General features: G+C 45.9%; 1 protein-coding gene across 4 annotated transcripts in view; it reads left to right on the top strand.

The window, feature by feature from the left end:
* The window catches only part of CRAMP1 (cramped chromatin regulator homolog 1), a 318,902-nt gene that overhangs the window by 77,055 nt on the left and 228,128 nt on the right, over positions 1-13,719 (top strand). For all 4 annotated transcript variants that reach the window (XM_033963157.1, XM_033963155.1, XM_033963154.1 and 1 more), the window contains exon 6: positions 7,593-7,641. In XM_033963157.1, the coding sequence (XP_033819048.1) occupies positions 7,593-7,641 (49 nt within the window). The remainder of the gene's footprint in view (positions 1-7,592; positions 7,642-13,719) is intronic.

Raw genomic sequence — 13,719 nt, 5'->3', positions numbered from 1 at the left:
AATTTGGGACTTGCTAAGGCAAGAAGTTGCCAAAATTGAATTGGGTGCTTCTTATCTCTCGGATGCCATGTATGCGAGCTTCTGCCAAGTCTCTGGCCTTAGGAGTGTGAGCATGGACCATGAGACACCAGCGCACTCATAAAGCTGCAGCTGCCAATTAAGCTGCTAGCTTTCACTCAAGGTCTGAAAAATAACAAAAACATAGAAAATGACGCATAACGCAAGATGTACCAAAATATTTATTTTATTGCTTTTATTTTTCCATCATGGACCTCAAAAGGCTAGTTGCGTTAGCGGGAGGTCGTTATAGTTACCAAAATGCTGGCCTTCTGATAATGAACTCAACCCGATACTTCGAAGCTCCCCAATATATACCTTTCTGTACCCTCTTTGAAAATTATAGGGACAAGGAGTTCAGACATGTTCACAGTGATGGGATCACAATGGTGGAACGCCCTTCCTCAGTATATTAGAATTGTACACGACATCGTAACATTTAAAAAACTTTTAAAAACTTATTTATTTAATGATGCTTTTAACACTTGAAATTTATTTGCTTTAGGGACACTTCTTAAATTGTGCTTTGGTTTTATAACCCCTTACCTTTTGTTTTTACCTTTTTTACCGAACCCAAGATTGTAACTTTTTAATTTCTTTCCTCCCACCTCAAGTATGTACTTTATGTAATTTTATTGTTAATATGTTAGTTTCTCTGTTTCTTTACTTGGATTATGTACATCGCCTAGCAATTTTAATAGGCGATTCATCAAATGTTTAATAAACTTGAAACTTGAAACTTCAGTCCAGTGTGACATCATTGGCCGTGGGCCAACCAAATAACAGAGGTGGTCTTTAAAGTTAGACAAAGAAAATTCCTCTACATGTTTAAAAGTTTCAGAAATCATATTTGTTTGTTTACATTCATTCCTGAATATACATTAACATTTTATTACATATCCAATATTCTTTTTGTCCTTTTCAAAAAGGTATATTAAGAGAACCTGCATTTGTTAAAGAGTGCTGAGAAATTCTCAGCCTCAGAGAAAAAGGAGGGGCTGTTTCCCCCCTTTCTCTCTGAGCTGACAGCTTCATGTAACACCTACACAGTCCTAAGTGTGGGCTGCCAATGCCCCCCTTCCTATGCTTGAGACTGCTACAGGTCTCTGATTCTAACTTAACCATTTCCAGATGCTGTGTTCAGGATTTTTTCCTTAGTGTTCTTTTTATAAACCATTTCATTTTAAGTACAAATTCTTTCATCCATCCATTTAGCACTTGCTTGAGGCCCCACATCCATTCAGACCATGTATTTCATTCATATTTAATGCATGTTATATCTCAGTTTGGGATACGTAATCTAATATGTTCTTCCTAACCAGCCTAAGACACATCAGGTATCAATTAGAACCACGAGGCTAGAAGCGGGAAACTAAACAAAAGGAACACAGGCTGAACACAAAATGGAGTAAAACCAAGCAGAAGACACAGAAAGACAGAGAACAAAATGGAGTCCATATATATCCTGATTTCCTTTATGATCTAGCTTAATAGCAAAGTACATAAAAATAATATTATTATGCTTTTCCTTAATATTAATCTGTAGTGTGTTTTTCTGGCCTTGGCTACATCCATATTCAGATTTTTATTCACCAATTTTTCATACGCTTCTATTAGGTGTGGCCTTAACTAACACATTTGCTTGTATCTGACTAGAGTTACCCAGAATCATACGAAAAGCAGGCGCTTTTGTAGAAAAACTCCACAAAATACTGCACCATCATGTCCTGACGTCCATTCCATTACTGTCCCATAGACACCCTACTGGCCACGAGCCACTACTGCTCAAGTGGCAGCATGCCGTACCTTGTGCTTCGCGCTTGGTCGGCGGATTCGGCGTCCAAAGCTAAGTTGACAAAGTTTCCTTTTAAAGGATCTTTCTTGTTTGGTGAGGACCTGGACAAGTTGGTTCAGACTCTCACTGATTCTAAAGTGCCTCGTTTGCCTGAGGATAGGCCTAGGCCGCTGGCTCGAGAAGGCACTGCTCATGGGCATGGGTGTGATTTCTGCCGTTTCCGCTCCAGTTGAGGGGCTGCTTTTCAGTCTCCTGGGCTCTCAAGAGGCAGATTCTTCCAGCACATGAAGTCCTTTTGTGGGGTCTGCTGGGATGCGGGTAGCGCCCCCGCCGGGTCCCCTGCTGCCTATCCTGCACAATGACTCCTTGCCGATGCCTGTCTTGGTTCAGGTGGGCACCCAGTTGAGAGACTTTTATCCACATTGAGCAGACATCACGTCCGATGAGTGGGTTGTGGAAGTGATCTGGGACGGCTATGCTCTGGAGTTTGCCCGGTCTTTACCAGACCGTTTTCTTGCTTTTCCCTCGCAGTTGGCTTGGAAGCAGTAGGCCTTTCGCCAGACCCTTCAGAAATTGTTGGATCTTCAAGCGGTTGTTCCAGTTCCCCTCGCTGGAGTGGGGCACAAGTTGGTACTCGGTTTACTTTGTGGTGCCAAAGAAATAAGGGACCTTTCAACCCATCCTGGATTTGAAGAGGGTCAACAGGGCTCTTCATGTGCCTTCCTTCTGCATGGAAACTCTGCGGTCTGTGATTCTCGCGGTTCAGCCTTGGGAGTTTCTGACCTCTCTCGATCTGACTGAGGCCTACTTACACATTCCTATTCGGGCCTCCCATCATCGCTTCCTGTGCTTTGCGATCTTGGGACAACACTATCAGTTCTGTGCACTTCCCTTTGGTCTGGCCATGGCTGTGCGGATGTTCACCATGGTGATGGTGGTCGTTGCGGCAGTGTTGCGCAAAGAGGGCATTTTTGTTCATCCTTATCTGGATGACTGATTGATTCGAGCCAAGTCGTTCCAGGAGAGCACTCGAGTCACGGCTCGGGTGGTGGAGTTTCTGCAGTCGTTGGAATGGGTAGTCAACCTTGCAAAGAGCCGGTTGTCTCCATCTTAGCGCCTGGAATATCTTGGGGTCCTGTTTGACACCTCCTTAGGGAAGGTCTTCCTTCTGGATCTCAAATTCGCTTGCTTATGGCGTCCCGGTATCCTTGGGCGCAGGATTTCCTCCAAGTCTTGGGGTCGATGGCAGCCTCCCTCGATGTAGTGAGGTGGTCGCGGGCCCACATGTGTCCTCTTAATTATGCTCTTCTTCGGAGGTGGTCACCTCAGAGGCACAGTTTGGATCACCCTGTTCCGCTTCCGGGCTTAGCTCGGGACAGTCTTCGCTGGTGGCTTCAGACCCCCCATCTTGTACAAGGGGCAAGTCTAGATCAGCCGCAGTGGACGGTGCTGCTCACAGATGCCAGTCTTCTCAGTTGGAGGAGGCTTCTTGGTCGATCAATGTTTTGGAAACCAGAATCATTCGTCTGGCATTGCTAGCCTTCCAGTCCTTTCTGACGGGCAAGTCAGTCAGGGTTCTGTCGGACAATGGTTCTGTGGCCTATGTCAATCAGGGGGCACCAGGAGCACTTTGGTGGCGCAGGAGGCGACTCTACTCATGGTCAGGGCGGAGTCACACCTTCAAGAGATCTCGGCATCCCACATAGCTGGAGTGGAGAATGTTCAGGTGGACTTCCTAAGTCGTCATGTGCTAAATCCCAGAGAGTGGTGTGTAAGCCCCGTGACCTTTCAGTTGATAGTGCAGTCTTGGGGTCAGCCCCTCATGGACCTGATGACCATGGACCTGATGTCAACACTAAAATGCCCCACTTCTTCAGTCATCGCAGAAACGGTCAGACCGAGGGCCTCGATGCTCTGTTTCAGCCATGACCAATGGAGTGACTGTTGTATGTGTTCCCTCTGTGGCCATTAGTGGGCAGAGTTCTTCTCCGCATAATTCGCCATCCGAGCCTCGTGGTTCTGGTGGCTCTGGATTGGCCTCGACCGTGGTACGCGGATCTGGTGAGCTATCTGGTGGCGTATTCTCTTCCTCTGCTTCTCTTGGACAACCTTCTACCTCAGGGTCCCATTCCAATGTTCGATCTGGGTCCCTTTTGTCTTACGACTTGGCTCTTGAAATGGGTCGCCTAGGTAAGTAGGGTCCAGAGAAGAGCGACTAAGATGGTTAAGGGGTTGGAGGAGCTGCTGTACAGCGAAAGATTTGAGAAACTGGGCCTCTTCTCCCTCAAACAGAGGAAATTGAGAGGGGACATGATCGAAACATTCAAGGTACTGAAGGGGATAGACTTAGTAGATAAGGACAGGTTGTTCACCCTCTCCAAGGTAGGGAGAACGAGAGGGCACTCTCTAAAGTTGAAAGGGGATAGATTCCGTACAAACGTAAGGAAGTTCTTCTTCACCCAGAGAGTGGTAGAAAGCTGGAACGCTCTTCTGGAGGCTGTTATAAGAGAAAACACCCTCCAGGGATTCAAGACAAAGTTAGACAAGTCCCTGCTGAACAAGAACATGCGCTGGTAGGGCTAGTCTCGGTTAGGGTGCTGGTCTTTGACCAGCGGGGCGCTTGGCATGATGGACCACTGGTCTGATCCAGCAGCGGCAATTTTTATGTTCTTAATTTTCTTTGAGTGCAAAAGTAGAGAGCTAAATGATGAATGGTGTGGGAAGATTAGCAGTTCTGCCATTCAAAATATGAGTGATAACCGCTAGGTCTGGGTCCTGAGGTATGTTGATATACAAACTCTCACTATCTAATGCTACCATTGTAATATTACTAACATCAGCATTGAACTCAAGTAATACATTTATAACATGTGAAGTTGTGTATATAAGATTGTACAAGGGGGACAAAAGTTCTTAAAAATGTATCAACAAAAAGAGAGAGTGGTTCAAAGAGACAGTTGGGCAACCATGTGGATTTACAAGTGATTTTTGAATTTTAGGAAGCATATATATAGTAGACATGATTGGATACTAGACAAATAGAAAATCTCTTTATTTCATAGTCAAATATCCAGCTTCTAACTCCAAATTGATCCAGAAATCAATTTCTTTTTAAAAAGTTCTTCATTTTGATCTTTCTCTAAAAGAAAGTAAAATGTGTGGTCTGAAAGTTGACGATTAATTTCATTGATATAGTCTTTACTGTCTAAAACCACTATACCTTCTCCTTTGTCTGCCAGCTTTATTCCTCAGTTCTCATATAGCACAGTTCTCCTTTCTTTGAAGGATTGTAAAATACCCTCCCTTTATTTCTTTCTAAAGCAATGTCATCTCTGATTATACAGTTTTGATAAGACACAGTTAGTGGATCAGTGGGGCCAGGAAGTACCCATTTAGAATTTTTCTTAACTACAGATTGGTTTGTTTAGAAAAATGAGCTATTTTAAGTTTTCTCTCAAAACTCTGCCTTTGGATCTTCAGTCTTGAAAGTCGGCACAGTAAGCCCACCCTAGCTTTTTGGCGACTGCTTTTATGCGTCCCACTTGTCTAAAATGTCTCACCTATTGCACAGAAAAAAGATTATGGCTTGGCTGCACTAAACATAATCACTAATATCAACTGGATCGCTGCTGGCCGATTCTCTGGCCAATTGTGGAAGAGCGATCAATGTATCTAAAAGATTGCATGCAAATGATTTACACAGAGGTTACGAGTCTCTCGTCCGATTGATCAGTGTGAGAGCAACTCACACATGCGCAAAGCCAGCAAAGGGAAGCCCGAGCAACTGAGAGGCAGGGGAAGCCCTGAAAGCAGCCTCCTGCCACTCAGCTGTTCAGGGCAGGATACCTTTTTTCTTTTTTTTTTTTTTTTAAATGAACAGATGTACATGTGTTATACATGCACAATATCTGCCCCATTAAAAAAGAAAAAAGCCCTACCTGATGTGCCAGCACTGGGAAACAACCAACTCACCCTCTCCCTCCCACCCACCTGCAGCAGTGAAAATGGCAGGAGGGATGCCACCCACTCCCTCCTGCTATGCCATCCCCACCCCCATGAGAGGAAAGTGGCAGTAGGAATGTCCTCTCCCTCCTGCCACTGGATGCTCCCCCGAACTTCATCCCCACTTGAACACCTCCCCCACCATATCTTTGGTAGATGTTTGGAGCTGGAGAGAAGCATGGTCCTTCTAGCTCCGAGACCTGCCTGTCGAATATGATGAGCCTTCCCCTCCCCGGTGCACCATGTGATGCATACGGAGGAGCCTAAGGCCTGTGCATCACATTGAATACATTGGAGGGGCCCCTGGTGCAGCAGTCATTTTCACAAGCTGCTGGTGCTGTTCTGAAGCTTTCCCTCTGCTGTGATCTGCCCAGGCAGAAATAAGAAGTTTCTTCAGAGAGGGGTGGGGGATGGATCGCGGCAGAGGGGCAACGCCAACCGCTTGTGAGAATGGCTGCTGTGCAGGGGCCCCTCTAAAAAAGAAGATTGAAACTAGATCGAGAAGATGAAGGGAGGGAGAGGGACAGAAGGGAAAGAGATGCCCAGACCACACGCCGGCCTTGGTCATGTGAGGTCCCATGTCTGAGCTGTTTACAATAAAACAAAATGGTGTGTATGGGGAGAAATAAAACAAAACAATTGCAGGGTGTGTGTGGGGAGAAATACAATTTTGAATAAGGAAAGGGATTGGATTTTTTACCTTCTTTTTGTGGTTTTACCACCACAGTCAAAGCTGTTTATATATAGGTACTTCAAGCATTTTCCCTATCTGTCCTAGTGGGCTCACAGTCCATCTAATGTACCTGGGGTATTGGAGATTAAGTGACTTGACCAGGGTCACAAGAAACAGCGCAAGGTTTGAACTTGCAACCACAGGGTGCTAAGGCTGTAGCTCTAACTACTACATCACACTAGAAAAAGGGGAGTGTATGGTGGGAAAAAATAGGGTTCACAAACTCTAGTTATTAGACTGAGTGGGAAGATGCACATATGATGTCAATGGTCTCAAACTCGTGATCCGGGGGCCACATGTGGCCCACCCGGTACTATTTTGAGGCCTTTGGTATGTTTATCATAATCATAAAAGTAAAATAAAACAGTTTCTAGATCATATGTCTCTTTAGCTATAAATGACAATATTATTATTAAGACTTAGCCAAAAGGAAAGATTTATAAACTATAAAGAGTTTTACCTCATGCAAAATTGTCATTTCTTTAATAAGACATTAACTATTTTTTCTGAGGCCCTCCAAATACCTACAAATCCAAAATGTGGCCCTGCAAAGGGTTTGAGTTTGAGACCACTGCTGTACATGGTGCTACTCTTCTAAATGTTTTTAGAAGTAAACTGGGCAGCAGTCCCACCTAGGTTTTTTCAGTGACGTTACCCATATGTAAGGATATTCATCCTGCTGTCTCTGGACACCTGTTATAGATGAGTAACTTTGTTTTTACAGGTTTCCAATTCTCAGGACACACTCAACCAGTCAGGTTTTCAGGATACCCACAATGAATATGTAGGAGATTTGCGTATAATGAAGGTAGTACATGCAAATTTATCTGATTCATAATCATTATGGGTATTCTGAAAACCTGACTGGCTATGAGTGTCCTGAGGACTGGGTTTAGAACCACTGTTGCTTTTTATTTTTGAATTGTTGCACAGGGTGAATAGAAAGGTTGAAGTCAGGTCAACATGTATATTTGTCATTCCTTAACATATGTGTCTTTCTTAAAGGTATGGATGATAAGAATGCTGCCAAGCTCAATGAACTTATTCAGTTAGGGTGAGTAAGATTGTGTCAGCAGTATGACAGAACTGTAAAACAGTGGTTCCCAAAACCTGATCCTGCATGCACTGTGTCCACCTATTCTCCCTCATAAATATTCATTTTGGATATCCTGAAAACCTGAATGGCCAGGATATCTCTAGGATTACGGTAGGTTTGGGAGCCACTGCTCTAAAGTAATTGTGTTCCAGAAATGTTCCAAGCTATGATATGTTTATTTTTTTGCTCATGTTAGTTCTCTCTGCGATTTGTTAATTTTTATCAGTTTAAATACTGTATATCCACTGTCAGGCAGCTTCTAAGGAGATAGATACAGATATATGTCGTGCAATCTGTATTTCACGTATTGTCTTATAAATGTCTGTAGCACTTTCCATTTATAGTTTCCATACAGATGTAGTTTTAGATCCATACGACATTCATTCTTTCACTTTTTTTTTTCCTATGACCGAGGAGAAGTGTCACTTTGAGGTTTTTGTCACTTAGTGACATTTGGTTTCATACTTAAGCTTGGATTTTGCTTCCTGGGCTGGAGTGGGCAGTAGAGAGCTGAACGGGGACGACGGGAATCCCACGGGACCCGCGGGTTTCCCCTTCAGGTCACAGGGATCCCGTGGGGACGCCCCCTAGAGTCGCGGGGATCCCGTGGGGACGCCCCCTAGGATTGCGGGGTTCCTGCGGGGTTGGAAGCACTCGAGCCACGAGGCTCGTCTTCTTTTCCCTACCTGCCCTGCCGCAGCACATAGCTGACCCGGAAGTCTTCCACGCTGTTAGTGCTGACTTCGGAGGGAGGGCTTAAGTAAAGCCCTCCCTCCCTCCGATGTCAGCGCTGACATTGGGAAGGCTGTGTGTTGCGGCAGGGCAGGTAGGGAAAATTCAAGGAAGTGGCGTACCAAGGGGGGGATGGGAGGGGGCGGTCCGCCCCGGGGCAGCTTTAGGGGGGGTGCAAAGCCGGCCAGATCCCCTTACCTTCGTGGCGCTTTCCCCCGACCTACCGACAACAGGCCTGGTCCGACAAAACTCCCTGCCCTGTAGCCGCAAATCTAAATTACCTTCTTACAGCAGCTGGATTCAGGGCAGGGAGGTTTGTCGGACCGGGCCTGTTCTGTTGTCGGTCGGACGGGGAAGCACCATGAAGGTAAGGGGCAGGGAGGGAGAAAGGGAGGAAAGGTGGCGTGGAGAGGAAAAGACACTTAAGGGAAATGGGTAAAACTGAGGGGGGAGAAGGACGCTGAAAGGACCTGGGGAAGACAGAGGGGGAGAAGGACACTGAAAGGACATGGGAAAGACAGAGGGGGGAAAAGGATACTGAAAGCACATGGGGAAGACAGAGGGAGGAGAAGGACGCTGACAGGACATGGGGAAGATGGGGGAGAAGGACGCTGACAGGACATGGGGAAGATGGGGGAGAAGGACGCTGAAAGGAAATGGGGAAGACAGAGGGGGGAGAAGGACGCTGAAAGGACATGGGGGAGAAGGACGCTGAAAGGACATGGGGAAGACAGAGGGGGGAGAAGGATACTGAAAGCACATGGGGAAGACAGAGGGAGGAGAAGGACGCTGACAGGACATAGAGAAGATGGGGGGAGAAGGACGCTGAACGGAAATGGGGAAGAGAGAGTGGGGAGAAGATGCTTAAGGGAAATGGGGAAGAGAGAGTGGGGAGAAAACGCTGAAGGGAAATGGGGAAGAGAGAGTGGGGCGAAGACGCTGAAGGGAAGAAGACAGAGATGCCAGACTATGGGGGGAGCGGAAGGAAGAAGATGGGTGCCAGACCAATTTGGAAGGGGGGAGAAAGGGAGAGGCACAGTAACAGAGCAAATGGAATATGCAGAGAGAAGAGAGATAGTGGATGGAAGGAATTGAATGAGAACATGAGGAAAGCAGAAACCAGGCAACAAAGGTAGGAAAAAAATTATTTTTTGCTTCAGGATAAAGTAGTATGTTAGTTGTGTTGATAAAAATTTATAAACATTAGAGGCTCTGGTAGAAACCCGTTTACAAAGTATGTATTCTTCCCAATTAATATTTCCAAATTAATAAAGTCTCTTTGCTTATTTGTAAATGGGTTTCTACCAGAGCCTTTAATTCAGTAGCATAATTAAATGAAATAACTATTTCTGAAGTTTATAGGAACGGGCGGGGATGGAGGGGATTCCTCGTGGGGACGGGTGGGATTCCTCACGGGGATGGGTGGGACTTTGACGGGGACGGGTGGGATTTCTGTCTCCGCGCAGCTCTCTAGTGGGCAGCTTTTCAACTTTAGGAGAGAATGGAGTTCCAGCTTTTGTGCAACAGTGCTACCTACTGACCAAACGTGGCTAGTTCCAGAATGACACGGACCACACCAAGTTGATGCTGCAAGATTAAAGCCTAACTGGAGGAAAAGATCTCAAATTCACCTATTGTGCTTTTCTGGCTGGACCAGGTGGAATGGAGTACTTTTTATGTATTTTATTGTAATTATGGGGACACTCGATTAAATTACATGTGAATACTTTTAAAACAAATAGGAGGAAATATTTTTTAACTCTGGAACTCATTGCCAGAGGATGTGGTTACAGAAGTTAGCGTAGCTGAGTTTGACATTGAGAGAGACATGAGGGAAGGCACTGCTTGACTTGTATTGGTATAGAGTGCTGCTACTTTCTGGGTTTCTGTTAGGTACTGTGACCTAGATTGACCACTGTTGGGGGATAGGAAACTGGGCTAGATGGACCATTCATCTGACCCAGTATGGCTGTTCTTACCTCCTTAGATTTGCAATGGGTGGGCTATAAGTCTTGCAAATATATAGAAAATGACAGCAGATAGAGGCCATATGGCCTATCCTGTCTGCCCATCTCTTCTTTTCCCTAAGCGATTCCATGTGCTTATGCCACACATTCCTTAATTCAAATATAGTCTTCGTCCCTACTACCTTTTTCCATAAATAATTATTCCCATCATCTAACTTCATTCCAAAACTTCCTGTCTGTTGAAAGAGACTTGCCTCCTGTGTGTTTGTTAGAGATATTTAAATTTCTCTACCAGATCTTCTCTCTCTCTAGCCCTTCTTCCCAAAGTATGCGTATTGAGTTCTTTAAGTCTGTCCCCATATGCTTTATACAATATGGCACACAGAAGGAGCAGATCGTTGCAAAGAGGTCCTTAAAACACTTTTTATTAAATAACATTAGAAAGATCCAACACGGCTTTGTTTCACTCATGCAAGGGCTGCATCAGGGGCCAATACAACTATTAACAAGTTGGTATAAATCATATTTCTGTTGCATAAACACACGAGTCTGCACATTCTCTTTTTTTCCTTTTATTGAAAAATAATGCAATACATCTGAATTTGTACAGTTGTTTACAAAACAATTAATTGATTCATTATATATCATTATTTCATAATAAATACTGAAATTTTTAAATTATCTTTATCCCAGGACAAGCAGGCAGCATATTCTTGACTGATGGGTGACGGCACTGACGGAGCCCCGGTACGGACAATTTTAGAGTGATTGCACTCTAAGAACTTTTAGAAAGTTCTAGCTCGGCCGCACCGCGCACGCGCGAGTGCCTTCCCGCCCGACAGAGGCGCGCGGTCCCTCAGTTTCTTAGTTTCCGCGGAGCTAAGAAGACGCGTTTTCAACGGCTGTTGAAATTTTCTCCTAACTTGCCTTCCCGCTCGCGTAAACTTTTTGGCTTAAATTGCCTTTTTTCTTTCTTTCCATTTTGTTTAAAAAAAAAAAAAAAAAAAACTTTCATTTTTTTCTTCAGTTTTCGGTTTTCCCCGGCGGGGCCTTCTGCCACCATCGAAGCCTCGGCCTTCGATTTGGCGGAAGCCGTTTTTACTTTCATGCCCCCTCAACCGGGTTTTAAAAAGTGCCAGCGGTGTGCTAGGCCTATATCTCTCACGGACCCACACAACTGGTGTTTACAGTGTTTGGGTCCTGAGCATCAGGCCTCTTCTTGCACCCGCTGTGCTACTTTAAAAAAACGGACATTAAAAAATCGCCAAATTCAGCAGCGATTGTTGTTCGGTGCCGAGATGTCCGACCCCGTTCCTTCGACTCCGGCTTCGGCACCGATTCAGTCGGCACCCTCGTCTTCGACGCCGCGTGATTCCACACCGGCATCTCAACAGTCAGGTAAGCCGGCTAAGAAGCCTTCCCCGCTGGAACGTCTTCCGGCCTCGAGTGCAGTGAGTCCAATCCTGCCGCCTGTAAGACGCCAGCGGAAGCGCTCCGCCCCTATAGAGGTGAGTCCCTCGACATCGGGCTCCTCATCTCCGGGGCGTCGAGCGGCACCGCAGGTACCGCAGAAGAAAAAAGCGGTACCGGTGCCATCCCTCGATGACCGCATTACGGCCATCCTTCAGGTGCAGCTTAAGGAGCAATTAGAACGACTCCTTCCTGCTATCATGACACCGAACCTTCCGGTGCCAGTCCGCACCGAGCCACCGGTACCGGTTGTGGATCAACCCGTATCGATACCGATTGTGGAACCCGTGTTACCTGCTTCCACTGTCTCGGTACCGCTTCACCTAACCTCATCGGTATCGATGCCAGTCCTTGCACCGGAGCCGAGAGCTCACCATCAATCGGTGCAGACTTCGGCACCGGTGCGACCGATAACTTCTCCTGACTCGGTATCGATGAGGTCGGGTAAGTCGGTGCGCAAAACCCGACACATGCAAACGTCGACACCTGAGTCTCGGGACCATTCTTCCCATGTCAGAGACCCTGATCTGTGGGGAGACTCAGAGGAACCCTTTCTTTCTGAAGGCGAATGTTCCTCAGAGGAGGAGGATTCGGCTGTCCCTGACCCATCCTCCAAACAGGCCACTTCCTCTTTCTCTAGTTTTTTGAAAGAGATGTGTGAGTCCTTGTCCATTCCTTTGGAGGCTGAATCCAAAAAGTCTAAAGCTTTTTTGGATGCCCTTGATTTTGATCAGCCTCCAAAGGAATTTTTGAAACTTCCCCTTCATGACATCTTGAGGGAAACTTTCTATAAGAATTTAGAGACTCCTTTAACTGTCCCAGGGGCCCCACGTAAACTGGATTCTCTATATAAGGTAATTCCCATTCCTGGGTTCGACAAACCTCAACTTCCACATGAATCCTTATTTGTCGAATCCACCCTTAAAAAGACTTCAGGAGCCAGTGTATATGCATCTGTCCCTCCTGGCAGAGAAGGAAGGGCCATGGATAAATTTGGTAAGAGGCTCTACCAAAATGCTATGTTGGCAAATAGGGCTGGTAATTATGCTTTTCATTTTTCTTTTTATTTAAAGCATCTCCTTACCACCATGGCTTCTTTCGAAAAATATCTTCCTTCACGAAAGCATCCCGCTTTTCACACATGCTTGTCGTCTCTTCTACAATTACGTAAGTTTATGGTTAGATCCATATATGACACCTTTGAACTAACATCCAGAGCGACAGCAATGTCAGTAGCTATGCGTCGTTTGGCCTGGCTTCGGGTATCCGAGCTTGATGTTAACCATCAAGATCGGTTAGCCAATGCCCCATGCCTAGGGGATGAGCTCTTTGGGGATTCCATGGACTCAACCACACAAAAGCTCTCTGCTCATGAGACGCGCTGGGATACCCTGCTCAAGAATAAAAAGAAGCCTCCTCCGCCAAGACCATATAGGCAGCAATCGGCCTATCAACGCCGCTTCACAGCTCGTCCATTGACTACCACTGCTCAGCAACCTAGGCGTCAGAGGCAACAACAACGTCAGCCTCCCAGACAACAGCAGCAGCAACAAGCTGTAAAACAACCTCCTCAGCAGAAGTCACAGCCCTTTTGACTTCATTCTCCACAGTATAGCCAGTATCCCTATTCCTGCTCTCCTGCCTCAGCCTATAGGAGGTCGACTTTCTCTGTTCCTCAGCCGGTGGGAAGTAATCACATCGGACCAATGGGTCCTCAACATCATCCGCCACGGCTACTCTCTCAACTTTCAGACTCTTCCACCTCAAAGCCTGCCAAAAGAGTCTGCTTTGAACAGTCCTCAATCGGCCCTCCTTATTCAGGAGGTCCAATCCCTCCTCCTTCTGAACGCTATAGAGGAAGTTCCTC

Source organism: Geotrypetes seraphini, chromosome 11, assembly GCF_902459505.1.
Source record: "Geotrypetes seraphini chromosome 11, aGeoSer1.1, whole genome shotgun sequence".
In the NCBI taxonomy this organism is placed as follows: Eukaryota; Metazoa; Chordata; class Amphibia; order Gymnophiona; family Dermophiidae; genus Geotrypetes; species Geotrypetes seraphini.
Note: the sequence above shows the minus strand (reverse complement) of the source record. Positions and strands in the feature narration are given on the sequence as shown.